The sequence below is a fragment of the Falco cherrug genome, chromosome 15, assembly GCF_023634085.1.
Source record: "Falco cherrug isolate bFalChe1 chromosome 15, bFalChe1.pri, whole genome shotgun sequence".
In the NCBI taxonomy this organism is placed as follows: Eukaryota; Metazoa; Chordata; class Aves; order Falconiformes; family Falconidae; genus Falco; species Falco cherrug.
This window is the reverse complement of record NC_073711.1, coordinates 5,088,106-5,103,174: the sequence shown is the minus strand read 5'-3', so window position 1 is coordinate 5,103,174 and position 15,069 is coordinate 5,088,106. Positions and strand designations below refer to the sequence as shown.

The window sequence follows — 15,069 nt, the reverse complement described above, 5'->3', positions numbered from 1 at the left end:
TACAAAGCAGAATCAAGCCTTTCATACATATGAGAAGCATAAACCCCTCTGCTGTTAAAGCCATTTCAAAAGATTTCTTCTAAATTGCACAAAAAGGTTCTAAATTGTTAAAATTTTAATCGAAAGAGTAGCATAAGCAGCAGAAAAACATTGGCTGACAAATCAAGAACCCATGTTTTAGCTGTTTTTGTTAGAAGTCTGTTAGAAGTTAAATTAAGATAAACATGCTTAAAACATGTTATACTAACTACTTCCATTAATTCATTACTGCATGCGCTATAAAACCCGGACCACAAAGATTGGAGTATTGTACTATCTTAATTTACATCATAATATAACAAAGAGATTTTTTTTGAACTGCCGGCTGTACACCAGTTGGACACTTAATTTAGGATACAGACTTTCCAAAGGACTCCTTTATTCACTGCAGTTGAGTGGGCCAACAATTACAGCATCCCAGTTGCAGAAAATCTATTACAACGCCAAAAAAAATGAAAAATTACGAACATTTAAAGAGCCTGTGATCCCTTACTAATCTGTTCAAATGTTAATTAGGAACAGCAAGAGAAAATCTGTGTTTATGTCATAAAATTGTCAGACTGACAGATCATAGTCATTGCTTCTGTACGTCGACTAGGAATTTAAAACATGTTTACTAATTCATACTCGTGAACCTTGATAGAACACTTAACAGCTTAATCCTTTAATTTCTCACATCGCTCTTCCTTAGTTATGAGGTGTTCTGGGTCGGATCCCTTGCGAGCAAGGATCTAAAGGGTCAGCTTTTAACAGAAAGGTTTGAAAGAGGCTAAAAAAGAATGAAGGCGGTCAGTTGCAGAGAGAATTGGTCATCCCTTCAGGCGCAGAAAGCTGCTACACCGAACGCAGGTGGGCTGTCACCCCAGCGCACTGGGCAGAAACTAATGAAGGTTGAGTGGAGGAAAGGCACAATAGAACTTCGATGCAGAGGTGTATGGTAATTAAAAATAATAATAATAAAAAAACAACAAACAAAGCAAAACATCTTTCTGAAGGGGGTGGGGAGACGCCTGCTTCCCGCCGGAGGATGCCCAGAGCCCGACGGGTCGGAGCGGCACGTCCCCCCCCAGCGAAGCGGGGCACAGGCGCGGCCGGGACCCGCACACTTACCCCGCTCGCCAGCTCGGCGCCCAGCGAGAGCAGCAGCAGCAGCAGCAGCCTGCAGGGAGCAAAGGGACAGGTCACTCGCGGGGCCGGCGGGCGGCCGGGAGGGAAGGGGCCCGGCGCCTCGGCACTCACCCTGCGCGCCCCGCGGCCGGCGGGGCGGGCGCGCAGCCGCGGCCCATGCCTCAGGCAGCCCGCGGGGGAGGCGGCGGGGACGCAGCCCGGTTACGCGCCACTGCGCCCGCCGGCTCCGCGCCGCCGGAGGAAGAGGAGGGCCCGCCGCCGTCACTCAGGGCGGGCGGGCACGGCGGGGGCCGCCGCCGCCGCCGCTCACCTTCCCGCGGCACCGAGGGTGCCTCGCCCCAGGGGAAGCGGCCGGGCCCGCCTCGGCGGCGCTGCCCCTTCGGGGTCGGTCCCCGCCGGCTGCCCACCGCTGCTCCGCGGCCCCCTCAGGGCGTCCGCCGCCTTCCGCTCCCCGCGCCGTGCCACAGCGTGCCCGGGCAGAAAGTTTGCGCGGTCTCCGCTGAGGCGTCGCACCTGGGCGGAGCTGGGCGGGACGGGAGCGAGCGGAGCGGAGCAGAGCCGAGCCGAGCCGCAGCCGGGCACCCCCGGCAGCCCCGCACCCCGCCGCCCGCCCCTCCTGAGGTGCGACCGGCACTGCCAACAGCTCCCCCTGCCCTCGCACACTGGGATGCTTCCGCTAGAGAAAATAGTCCGGGATCTAGCGGCTGGCTTTCTGCCCGGTGGAGGTGCGGGGCGAGGCGAGGCAGGTGCCCGCCCTTCGAGCCCATAAAGCCCCGGCGCCCGCGAGAAGAGCGGCGGTGGGGATTCTCGGTTCCGTCACGGTGGGGTATGCCGCCCGCGCGTACCCTCCGCCGCCGGCCGCCCTCCCGCCCACGGTGCGGATGAATACTATGGGGCAAGTAGTCCCGGGAGGACTTGAGCCGGGAGAAGCGGGCGAGTGCGGCAGAGGGGCGGGCGCTGGCGTCGGGGCGGCCGGTAGGAGCCGCCTGCAGGGAGCCGCGCTGCCCCGCCGGGCTATGCCCGCTCCGCTGGGCCAGCCCCGGAGCTGTTGAGCGGGCAGGATGGAGTCGCGGTGGCGGAGCCGTAGCTTGGCTGCCGGCTGCCTGGTGCTGCTGCTGGGGTGCTGGGGGCCGGAGGAGGCGGTGGCGGCGGTGAGTGCGGGGCGCTCTCCTTGTTCTCAGGCGCTATCCCCGCCGGGCGCGGCGGCAGCGCGGAGCCTTGGGGAGGGGGGCGCTTTTGGAGCACTCTTCAGAAATGGGGGGGCTGAGAGGGGGCTTCCCGGGGGGGGCGCCGGCCGCGCTGGGGCAGAGGGGGCTGCAGCGGGCCGCGGCCCCTGACAGGAGCCCGGCGACGCGAGGCCGGGCCGCGCGCGGGAGGGTCCCTCGCCGCTCTCAGGTGTCGGGGCTCCGGCCCCGGCCCTGCCTGTCCCCGGACAAAGGCTACCGGCGTCGGAGCGGCTCGGCGCGGTCCCCCCGTGCCCTTGGCACGTCTGGGATCGACGGCGACTGCGGGAAGGCAGGAGGGAGCGTGAGTGCGAGGCGGGGGAAGCCCGGGCGAGCTTTGTGTGTGCTCTGAACCCGCTGCTCCTCCGGGACAAAGGCGGACAGAGCTTCCCCCCCCCCCCCGCCTTTCCCCCGCGAAGGACCTTCGTGGAGAGGTGCTGAGCTCCGCCAGCGAGCCTTCACCTGCAGCTGTTCAGGAGCGCCCGGCGGTGGTGGGGAGCTGGAGGCTCCTGGGCACGGTTTGCCGGAGGACTGTGGCTTGGTTTTCCTCAGGGTTGTGGTTCTGCTTTCTTACACCCCGGCTGGGATGCTAGCGGAGAGGGTGCATGGGTGCAGTGTTGCAGAGGGTGCGCGGTAGGTGGCCCGGAGAAGAATTTTGTTTTCTCTCTTTGGGAGAGGGATGCTATCCCAGCTTCCCTGGAGCGGCTGGGCCTTGAAACTGAGAGGGGGCAGAGGTGATTGCTAGCTTCCCCTTTCAAGGCACTTGACGAAGAACTTCAGCTGTTAACAAGTGGTGAAATTAACTGAAAGGCCCATGCTTTGACATTGCTTAATTTCAGACTTCTACAATCCCTTCCTCTGGCTGTTAACTTTTTCTAAGCTTACTTGGAAGGTAATGCAAACCCAGATTTCTGTTGTTTAGGATTAATCTCGAGTTGATAAATCAGTATGTGTTACAGTAATAGGTATAGAATACCTTTCTGCTACAATCCCCCCCTGCCCGATTTTGTAGTTAGAGCTGACAAGATCTTATTTGTCTTGAACTCTCCTTTGAAGTGCATTCCTTTACAGTGAAACTTTGTAGACCTTTCATCTGCCCTTCCAAAAAGCAAAGCAGCAGCCATAATATAATCCCTTCTTCTTTTACTCTTCCTTCTTACGGTGCCCAGGTGTGTATCCGAGTGTAAGTGATACTAGTGTGCCACCAGTGCTTACTGGTTCGGAGAACTACAGTCTCCAGCTGTCTGTAATACCAGTTCTGTTGCTCTGTTAAGTACCGCCTCACCCCAGGCTACTTCCCATCACTTTCACCCCTAAAGAAGGATCTGGTGGGTCCCACCTACAGGACTTACCTGTTCTAGCAGATGGGGGTTGAAGGTGGGGAGGTCTGCATACATAACTGTGGCCCCTTTCTTCAGGAAAGTGCCCAAGCAGAGTTTTGTTATGTGTGATTGGTGAGAATCTGTGGGGTCTGGGAAGGGGACTGTGCTGAGCCTGTTGCCAGTCCACTGCCTTGGAAGAAATGAAGAAAGGAGAAAAGACAATGGTGGAGTTCCTGGTTCTTAACACCACCTTGTGCTACAGCCTCTCTGTAGGGTGGGTCCCTTGGGGGATTTACTACCCCACATCGAGATAAGATTAACTGAAGACCCAAGGGCTGGGGCCTGGGGGGAGGGGAAGGGGAGAGACCTCTGTTCCAACCTGTGTAAGTCCCACTGACACTTCGCTTTAGTGTTCTGATGTCCTTGAATCTTCAATGATGGTAACACTAAATGATGCTGATCCTTATTAATGAGGACCAGCGTTTTATTTTTCTCATTGTCGGAAAGGGTTGAGTTAACACTCTTAACAGTATGCTTAACACACGCTGTCTCATCTATTAATTTTGTCTTGTCAGAATCTTCTCTTCCCCCCAACAAGATAAATCTGGTGGGTTGAGTTCAGGTCATTCTGGTATACTTATTAAAATAATATCTGAAATTGTTATTCAGCTTTGCAATACACATTTCAAATGCAGAATTCATACCTTGTTCGCTCCAGATTCTTCAAATATTGTATATGGCTATGTGGTTAGTTATAGGGTGGCAGAATGTAGTTGAGAGCCCTCTGCGAATTGGACATAATAGGAAAATCCCAATGACTTTTTAAAAAACCAAACCTGCTGAAACATCGCACTCAAAATCTGAACAGTGAAATCCATCTTTACTGCTGGGTTTTCATAGCCCATCGTCTAAACTTGGCGAGTAGAATATGAATCTTGCTATGCGCTCCTGTGCAGGCTCACTGTTGGTGTAGAATGAAGGGTGTAACTGCTGGTGAACAGTGGGGAGAGGAAAAAGAAAAAAAAAAAAAACACCACTACCAGCAGGGACTCTGAGAACAGTCTTAATTTAGACAAGGAGAATGAATGAGGTGGGAGATGGTGTCATCAGTGCATGAAGTGATTTCAAGTTACACTATTTAAAAAGTGCTTATTTGTTGTATGGTTTCATCAGAGGCTACAAGTGCTTATAATGAATGTTAAGGGGCAATATTATTAAGTGCTCTGCTGGTTTTAATATAAATCTACATACATGTGTACAAGCCAATTAGCTCTTCCTATAAGGAGATTTTTCTCCTCTCCTAGCAAGTTTACACTTGCATTGTGTTGTAGAAAAGTGATTATAAGTTGTGACTGGGAAATCTGTTTAGTTAAAGAACATAGATGGGCTAGATTCTTGAATTGTGGTAATCTGTGAAACTCACTTGAAGTTAGTGATGGTCCATTGGTTTATATTTTAAAAACTTTCCCTCATAGTTAAGGCCCATGTTTTTAGAGTGTAAATGGACTTTGTCAGCCCAAAAGTTATTAAGAATGAAGTAATTTCTGCAATGTCTTTTTTTTTTTTCTTTGCCTTCTATTATAACTCCAGTTTGACTGGAAGTGTGGGGATGAAAACAGCTGTTCAAATATGGTAAGGCAAGATAGGTATTATCTGTGTTAAAGTAATGTAGTATTCAAGTAAGTTTAGTTGATTATATATGGTTACCTCTGAAAGGAAAAAATATAAATACATGCTACCATGTAATTAATTACTATGTACTTGATTAATATGGTTAACCTGTAAATGATGGTCATCTGTGCTTCTCTTTTTTTGTCATAACTATTTTATCATGGTAATAGTGGTTGTTATTATTTCCCATTTCATAACTGACTGGCTCTTTCTAGTTATGAAAGCTAGGTTAGTAAAAGCAGAAAGAAATGGATGCTGGCTTTTAGGATTCAAAAAATATTTCATCCTGAAATTCCGTGGATATGTCTTGATTAGTCATGCACAAGACTTTCTCAGTTTCATAACATCGAGGCTCAAGCCCTCCTGCTTGTGACTTGTCATTTGTCATGTGTATTACTTTTGACCTTTCATGGCTCTTAAAGATGTAGTAAAAGTTGTATCTCAAGGTGTGTTCTGGCACATATTAAAATACAAACAAATTGAAAGAATCCTGAATGAAACTTAATGCAGAAACCATTTGAACCATAATATGATCTTTTGCAGCTATGCACACAAAATTTTTATGCATCTTATTCAGTTTTTCCACATGATGGAAATAGACTGATAGTTCAGTGGAAACTCCTAGGCTTTAATTTTCCTGATCATGAATGAAATAATTGCTTTCAGCAAGTAGATTATCTTATTTTAAAGTAGAAAAAGAAATTTTCCTGGGACAAAAATATTAAGTTATTTAACAGCAAATGTAAATTTACATAGTGATCTTTTTCTACTATGAATAAGCAATAATACTTATCATAATGCAATCAGTTGCTGTTGGTTTTACTAGAACATGTAGAAACTTTTCTTACTGATTTCAGTTGTTTTGTAATATATAACATCCCAACAAATCTAATATGCATATTTCCTATCTGGGCTAAAGTGCAGTAAGGCATCTGTTCCACACATACAGCAAAGATGTATTGTGCGTTTTTACCTTTCATTCACTTAGATTAAAATGCTTCCTTCTCTGACTGTATGGATTGTGTAAACTCTCCACTGATATCACCACATAACAAGATATCTAGATAACACTCACTTATACGTTCTAGGAATAGTATTACGCAAGCATACTGAATGGAAAGCAGCCTCTGCCAGTAATGATAATACCAGACAAACTGCTTTTTAAGATGCTTTTTGCTTATCTGTTTCATAAGGCTGTATGGACTTAGTAATGTTTAAAACCACTGGGGTGCTTTTAGGTTCTTGCTGTATGCAGTGTTTGGCTGTCAGGCATTGGCTGCAGACCTTTCTGTGCTGTAAATAATCTCTTCTCAAGAGTATCTAAAATAAAACCTGTTCAAAAGATACAGTGGTGGTACAGATTTTAAGGATCCTTAAGCAGCATCCTTTACCCTCTTGTGAAAGGTTAGCAATGCAATTAAACCTTATCACTGGTACAGTGCAGCTTCTGAAAAGGGAAGCGTGCTAAGCATCCTGGTTATGTAATTGCTAAGTGTGTGGTATGTGGAGGAAAAGCTTCAATGTAATGTGAGTTTGTCAACAGAATAAACATAGCTGAGCTGAAGAGGAGAGGGTCCCGTTAAAAAAAGAATCCTAATGCTTATTTGAAGAAAATTGCTTTGCAATTGTCTCAAGTCTTTCTTGGAGAACTGTTGTGAGGAGATGCAAGGAGTGAAGAGGATGTGATCTTAATTTTAGGAGATGGATATTGGGCAACTATATAATTGCAAAGCTGTATTGCAAATGAAACATTTTAGCTTAAACTTGTTAATGCTTTAGTCTCTCTCCCTCTAAAAATGATAATTAAACTATAAGGTATTGATGGACAATATCAAAGTCTTTTTTCCAGGCAGCCTAAAGATATATGTGCCTTTCACTTGCAAAACTGCTTCTCTGTTGCTGTGATTTGAGAGTGAGTCTGGACTCAACTTCCTGAGGCCCCTTCCAGCCTGAATTATCCTATAAGTTTAAAATTATGCAAGCGTACAGTTGTGCACCTAGATGTACTTTAAGATAACTTGCATATCCTGTAGTCAAAAGTTAATCCTAATTAGAATCATAGAATCATTTCAGTTGGAAAAGACCTCAAGATAATAGAGTCCAGCTGTTAATTGTGTAGTTAAATTGTGGGCTGGAATATTCATGTTTACTTAAATGCTTTTTTAAAGTTGCATCTAATCAAGAAGCCAACTCCTAAGCTGTCAGCACAGCATCATTCAGAACTTAAATTTTGTATTCTCCTTTTGTGGCAGATATCTTATGCAGTGTGTGTTTATGTATTATTCTGTTATAATGTAACAAAATAAAAATTGTCATGGCAGTATTGACAATGCGTGTGTTTTGTCCACCTGAAGTGTGTGTGTTAGGAATCAGAAAAAGGAACTTTAAAGCTATGGATTTCAGCTGACTTTGACAGTGGTAGCCTTCAAGGCTCTTGGTTGGACTTGTCCCCTCCAGATTGGAGGGGAACAAAAATAGTTTGGTCTCATCTGTATTTTGTTTCTTTTACCTAATATCTACAGAGAATTAAAATGTCAGAATCTAATTTCAATCTGTTCTCTCTCCTGGCACTGTAAAAAGCATCTGTGTGCAATGCACTTAAACTACAACCAGAAGTAAAATAGCTATTCTCTACAAAATGATTCTTTTTATTGAGGCATATAGCTAGACCTGCAAAACTGTCCTACTGTAGTCTAATATGACCCCACCGTATGCTAGGTAAGCTTTGCTACTGCAGCTCTGCTGAAACCCCTGCTTTCCCTCCTTTTAACTTTCCCTGAGATGAGCAAAGCTGTATTCACTTTCCAGGCTGAACACTGGCTAGTAAGTCTTTTTGCCAGTGTCTGTGTATCATCCAGGACTTTCTGCTGAAATATATTAAATGTGTTGGAAGGCATGTTTATTCTAGGACTGACTTTAGTTGTTGTCAAGGTGAATCTTGGTTTTAAACCACACCATTAATTTAAGGCAATATTTATGCTGTACTGATTCCTAGGGAATTTGGATGCTCTTAGAAATCAGAACTAAATAACCCTTGGTTGTAGCTGAGGTGTAAGTATGTGGTAGATACCCCTTCTCTAGAAACAGTGAGCATGCAGGAAATCTTTGATTTGTATGGAAATGTTTCACTGGTATGAAACTAAGACTCTTAACTTCTTTCTCCACTGTAATAGTTGTGTGTCTCACCTCCTTGTGTTATATTTGGACGTGTAGTTATGGTACGTAACATCACCTTATTGGCTTGGTAGAAGAACTTGAAGGCTGACTGGTCTGTTTGAGCCTCTTGTGCGAGGCTGAGGTAAGATGCTGCCAATTGCATCACAAACTCACTTGAGAGCCATGGCAAATAACCAGCAGAGCTGTGTTGGTATGGCTTCGTCCAAGAGCCTGAGACTGCAGAGCAGTTCATGAGAAAGGTAAAGCTTGATATAGGGGCCTTTCAGCTCAGAGTGTTTTAGGAACCACTGCTGTAAGTGACATAAGCTATAATAACTTTTTAGTACTTTTGTATAGAAAATTAAGCAGAACTACACTTTTTCTTTCTAGATTAATTTTCTGTTTGACTAACTGCCTTTTTGTGGTGTTACTGGACTAGACAAAAATACAAAACCTTAATGCGCTAAACAAAATCTGGCTTTATTTGGCAACCATAGTGGTAAAGTGAAGCAAGTTGCCAGCATCTGTACTGAGAGACAGGCTGTAAGCTTTGAATATCAACACTGTGTGTGGGTGTGTTGTTTTCTTTTTGACAGACTCCTTTTTCTACCTAAAGTCTTTCAGGAACTTCAGGTACCTTAGAGGGTTGGCAGCATTGAGTGGAAGAAGGGCAGAAGCTTGTAGGTGGTGTCAGATGTTGCACTTTACATTTTGTAACTTGAGTTACCCATATACCATCCATAACTGGTATTTGTATGGCTGAGAAGTCAAAGCCTTCTGTTCATCTTGTAGCACCTTCTCAAATACAAATTAGGTCTCACATACATAAACACGTGCACTAAGAGGCATTGGTATGTTGTATTTAATGTAGTAGAGTGCAATTTGGATTCTTCTGTGAACAAGAGGAAATAAGGTAACTGAGTTTCTCTTGCAACTCAAAAAATAAGAAAAATCCCAGAGCACTTGATAACAACGATGGGGTTTGAATGATGTTTCAAGTCTGTAGTGAGGTGCTTGGAATTAATCGGTTGCCTGAGTTTTGTTCCGAACTTCTGATATAGGAAGGCCATGCCTTTCTACCCTATTACTTTGTGTGCTTTTGCCTCTGAAACCCTTGCAAGAAGGGTGCTGGGGCTTTTTTTTGCTTGTCTATGATGCTATAGGCTGGCAATCTTTTTTTTCCCCTTTCATCAACTCCTTCATGCTGTTCTTACAGTAGGAGTTTTCTACTTTTCTGTCTTAATATAGAAAGATGTCACTTAACTTGTATACTAGTATAAACAGCGTGATATGAAAAGGGTGACTTGGAATCCAGGACTACTTAAAAGATCAATGCCAGATCAGGTTATTTTTCATTAAACTGGACTTATGGGTCCTTCTATTTTAATAACTACCTGTTGCTAAACAAATTATATTAAATGCTTTCTGGCAGTATTTTTCATCTCCATGTGCAGAAAAAAAGTTCTGTGTCCATGTATTTAACTTCTATCCTGACCACTCCTTTCTCTGCCAGTTTCCTGGTAGTCATACTCTCATCCTTTCCCTTTTTTTTTTTTTTTTAATCAAGCTAGGAAAATTGATTTTGATTATATATACTGGACTTCTGGGTATTTCTTCAGTACTCTGAAAAATGTCGAGAGTTTACAGTGTATTCAGAATAGTTAATTTTATTACTGTCCCCTCTGGTTCCCAGCCTTTAATTCCTGCATTCTGGGTGAAAATATAACAAGCATTAATTCTTAACTACGTAAAGCTGTTGAGCTTAAGCAAGCATTAATTCAACACTTGCATTTGATTATTTTTTGGCTTCACCTTGTTAGTAATGAAGACTAATGTTCCTTCATTAAGAGATATGTTGATAAATCATGAAAAAGACTATCTGGAGTCAATGTATCTACTAAACAGTGTTGATTCTTCAGAGGCAAACCTTTCTCTTTATGCACGTAAATCCTGCAGGTGTCTGATAGAGAGGAAGAAAATGACCACCTTGGGCCATGAACTGCACTCTTTCTGCACCTTGAATTAAAGTAGCAGTTATTAAAACCACAATTAAATGGCTTTACTTAAAGCAATGAAAACTAACATGACCTGCAGGCAAGGCTAGACAGGCCTTCAGCTCCCAGAAAACTTGATTTCCTGACAAGAAATGTCACTGCAAAACAATGTTTGGGTGAAGGAGCTTATGAACTCAGTTTAAAAACATTTTTAAAATAATCCTTTTTATGGGGCAGTGATTTTTTTTCTTCGGTCAACTTACTTTGAACCAACCTGTCATACAGAATGACAGCAGAAGCCATAGTCTCTGAAAGGCAAAAGTAACTTCTAGCTGTCATTCAGACAATGTGAACTTACTTAATCAGCAAAAATACTTATTCTGAATTAAAGAACATGTCTCTTGTATATTTAACCTTAAAAGGCAAAGGTATTCAGAAGGAAAAGTAGGCTGCTTCACTGGACTGAAAAATTGAGGATTTGTTTGACTTCTCCTATCTCTTTTCATCTGGTCGCTGTGTAGTCAGACATGAGGACAAAACCTTGAGGCTTCTGCAAAACCATTACTTTTTCTTAAGTCATTTAAATATTTAAAACAACAAGGAGAAAATACAGAGAGGATGACAAAACTTGTAAGGCTTGAGTGTCTTCTGTTTTGGCAGTCAGCTTAACTTCAAATATTCATTCAGCCCTTTCTTAATGAGGAAAGTAGTGCCATGAAAATCACTGGAAGCCTGTGCCCAGAGCCTGCCCAGGCAAACAGTAAACACATCGATACAGAAGCTGGTATCTGTGTTGGTGAGATTTTTTTGTATTTTTGACTGAGGGGAAAGTGTATATGTAATGTCGTTTACTTTCTTATCCAGAATGATTATGGAAACTTCTTGGCAATAGAATTGGTGACACTCCTCCACACATGCTTGCACACACACAAAAGTCTTGAAAGTATCTTTTTCTGTTCTAAGAAGCTTTCAGACTCTTAAAGTAATAGTAGTAACAAAGTGTTAAGACATTTGTCTAAAGTATGAATTTTTGTATCCTAAGTGAACCTAGAAAATTCCTTAACTTTAGACTTGAATGAGAAAATGCTTGTTGACAGGTCTAGTCATGCTCAGAAAATGTGTATTTTTAGAACATCAGCATACTGTACCTAAGTGAGACTAATCAAACAGGTCTCTTTAAAGAACCTTAACTTGCTTGTATACTACAGAAGTAGCTGTGGAGGAACAGCACAGCCAGTCATGGCAGTAATGGAAATAGGACTTTATGGTTTTTTCTTCTTTTTGAACAGCCAGGCGAAGTATATGTGTTTAACATCAAGAAGATGGTGGATCACTGTGAATGTATTGCCCTAAACTTCACTGTAAGCTTTCCATTGTCTTTCTTGGTCTTAATGGCAGAAAGGATTATGTTGATAATTTTGGTAGAAGACTATTTAGAATAATAAGGAAGCCCTTAAGCTTTTTGGTAGTGTTTGGGAGTGTACCAGAGACCAACTTTCATCAAACACTGATCCTGAAAAAAATACTGTATTATCATCAGTAGCTAAAAGGATTCAGAGGACAAATACAGAAGGTGGATTTTTAAAGTATAAAGATGAATTTCTGAATGCTAATCATTATGAATTAGTAATGAAGTCTGGAAAAATTCAGTCATGAAAGATTTTGCTGCACTTGAACAGCAATTTTATTGATCATCTTAAATATGCTGCCTAAGAAGCTTTGGTTACTTGCTTCAAAACACTGTCATGTCTCCTGGAAGAAAACTCCTGTTCAGATCAGTGTGTGTATTCATAATGCAGTAATCTTTGGACAAACTTCTCTGGCTTTTTTGGCCTTTGCTTCAGACAGAGCACTTAATTTCATGTTTTGTACTGTGATAGAAGACACTGATAAAATGTTTGACATACCTGAGATCTGAAATGTGAGCTACAGTTGTACCTTGGTAGTTGTTTCAGTACTGATTCTGTATTCCATTCAGCTTTGAAGAGCTGGAGAATTTTAATAAGTTTACAGTCTTGCCCTATGCTTGATGGGAGAGCATAAGCGTAGAAAACTGTATTGGGTTTGTGTTGCAAGGCTTTGGTAGCAGGGGGGCTGCAGCGGTGGCCTCTGTGAGAAGCTGCCAGAAGCTTCCCCCATGTTCAATGCCAGCGGGCTCCAAGGACACATCACTGGCTGAGGCTGAGCCCATCAGTGATGGTGGTAGCACCTCTGGCATAACTTATTTAAGAAGGTGGGGAGGAAAACAGCTGTGCAACAGCAGTTGAGAAAGATGCATGAGAAACAACTCTGCAGACACCAAGGTCAGTGAAGGAGGGAGAGGAGGTGTTCCAGTCACTGAAGCAGAGTTTCCCCTGCAGCCTGTGATGAGGCAGGATGTGTCCCTCAGCCCATGAAGGCCCACGGTGGAGCAGATACCCACCTGCAGTAATGGAGGACACCACGCTGGAGCAAGCGGATGCCTGAAGGATGCTGTGACCCCATGGGAACCCTGTGCTGGAGCAGGCTCCTGGCAGGACCTGAGACCCTGTGGAGAGAGGACCAGGCTGGAGCAGGTTTGCTGGCCGGGCTTGTGACCCTGCTGGAGCAGGCTGTTCCTGAAGGACTGCACCCCGTGGGAGGGACCCACGCTGGAGCAGTTCGTGGCAGACTGTCTCCCATGGAAGGGACCCCACACTGGAGGAGGGGAAGAGAGTGAGGAGGAAGGAGCAGCAGAGGACGTGTGATGAACTGACTACAGCCCCCATTCCCCATCCCCCTCCACCGCTTGGGGGGAGGAAGCAGAGAAGTTGGGGGTGAAGTTGAGCCTGTAAAGAAGGGAGGGGTGGGAAGAAGGTGTATTTAAGATATGGGCTTTATTTCTCATTACCCTATTTTGACTTTTGGCAATAAATTAAGTTAATTTCTTTGAGTCTGTTTTGCTTGTGATGGTAATTGCTGAGTGGTCTCCCTGTCCTTGTCTCAACCCACAAGCCTTTTGCTGTATTTCTCTTCCCTGTCCAGCTGAGGGGGGGAGTAGTAGAGTGGCTTGGTGGGCACCTGGCATCCAGCCAAAGTCAACCCACACCACAAAAGCATTGTTGGACTTAACACTGAATACTTCACGGAAATGTAGATAACAATTAAAAAGTGCTAAAATTCCAAGCTTGTCGTTCATTGTAGAATCACAGGAAAACTTTGGCTGGAAGTTTAATCCTCCTGCTCCCAAGGCTGGATCAGGTAACCTTTTGCTCAAAGCAGAGAGCTACTGTCTTCAAAGTTCTCTATTTGTTCTTCTTATAGTTGCAGACTAAAAGGACATTGCAAGAGTATCCTCTATTCCAAACTTTGCTTGCTGTAGGAATACAGTGAAAACTTTGTGGAAATGCTCCTCATACTGAGTGCTTGTAATTAACCTACCGGTTACTGCAGGATGCAGAACATATATCACAAACTTGCAGGAGGTTATTTTCTTGGCATGTGTTCCGCTCCAAATAGCACTTGTGGGAGTTGGTATATTCCCTGAAATGGGGTGCCTCGGGGAATACTTTCCCTTAGAGAAAGTGACTTTGTTTTGGAATGTGTACAAATGCCAGGGGCTGTGTCTCGCTTCTGCCAAGCTTAAAACTGAACTGCATCTCAAGCTTTCATAGTACTTGAAGGCAATTTCCTATGAATGGATCTCCTCACTTTAATAATTATGGAACCATGTGTGCTCTCCTTGCCTACTCCTACTTTTATAAACTGACAGTATCTTTGTGTGATGTTGCAAGGAAGACAGCTTACTGACATCCTCAGACTTGGTCAGAGATTCTTGGGCTAGATGTTGTTAACTTGCTGCTGAGTAGCCTGCAGAGAGTGATTGTGAGTAAAATAAATTGCTGGAGAAAACCATTACTATATATGTGTCAAAGGAAGGAGAAGGTTAAGGCTATTGCTGAAGATTTCTTCCCTTCCCAAAACAATTAGTACTCTACTATTTACGCAGCATCTGATGAAAGTGACACTGTGCTCACAAGTTTTACGTGGATGGTATCCCTCTAAATATTTTGAAAAAGGAATATTTGGGTTACACATTTTAATTGGTGCTTTAATAAAGAGACAATCTTGTGCATGTATTTTTTTATGTATTCATATTCTACTGAAATATTTTTTATTATTGAACTTGGGACAAATACTGCATTGTGACTGTCTTAAATGCCTTTTTGTGGTATGGAGGGCAATAGAAACAAAATACAGAAAAAATTGTAGAGGCTTAGACATCAGCTTTTGTTTAAAACAAATATAAAGTGCATTTCCTTTCCCTCTGCTGCCTTTTCTCTAGCACTGATCAGATTTATTTTGCTTTTCCTACTACCGATACAATGTTAATACTTTAAAAAACAGTTTTTCAGTGCTTTTTGTAAAGATCTTATCTATGGTTCTTTTAGCTAGTTCTTTGGCATGGGTTCAAATTTTTTTGAAATGTAGCATGTCTCTGTCAAGTGTGACTTAATTCCTAGGGCATGCTTTCTGTTAAGTGATGATCAGTGCAAACCAAATGTAGTGATTCTCAGG

At 43.8% G+C, this 15,069-nt stretch overlaps 2 protein-coding genes across 2 annotated transcripts in view; one reads left to right on the top strand and one right to left on the bottom strand.

Annotated features, from left to right (window-relative positions):
• The window catches only part of COL4A6 (collagen type IV alpha 6 chain), a 139,466-nt gene extending 137,773 nt beyond the window's left edge, over positions 1–1,693 (bottom strand). The window contains exons 1-2 of the mRNA XM_055727498.1: positions 1,279–1,693; positions 1,150–1,198 (exon numbers count right to left, since the gene is read on the bottom strand). Coding sequence (XP_055583473.1) covers positions 1,150–1,198; positions 1,279–1,325 — 96 coding nt within the window. The 5' untranslated portion in view covers positions 1,326–1,693. The remainder of the gene's footprint in view (positions 1–1,149; positions 1,199–1,278) is intronic.
• Positions 1,694–2,110: 417 nt separating this feature from the next.
• Positions 2,111–15,069, top strand: part of COL4A5 (collagen type IV alpha 5 chain) — an 86,171-nt gene continuing 73,212 nt past the window's right edge. The window contains exon 1 of the mRNA XM_055727499.1: positions 2,111–2,318. Within this exon, the coding sequence (XP_055583474.1) occupies positions 2,229–2,318 (90 nt within the window). The 5' untranslated portion in view covers positions 2,111–2,228. The remainder of the gene's footprint in view (positions 2,319–15,069) is intronic.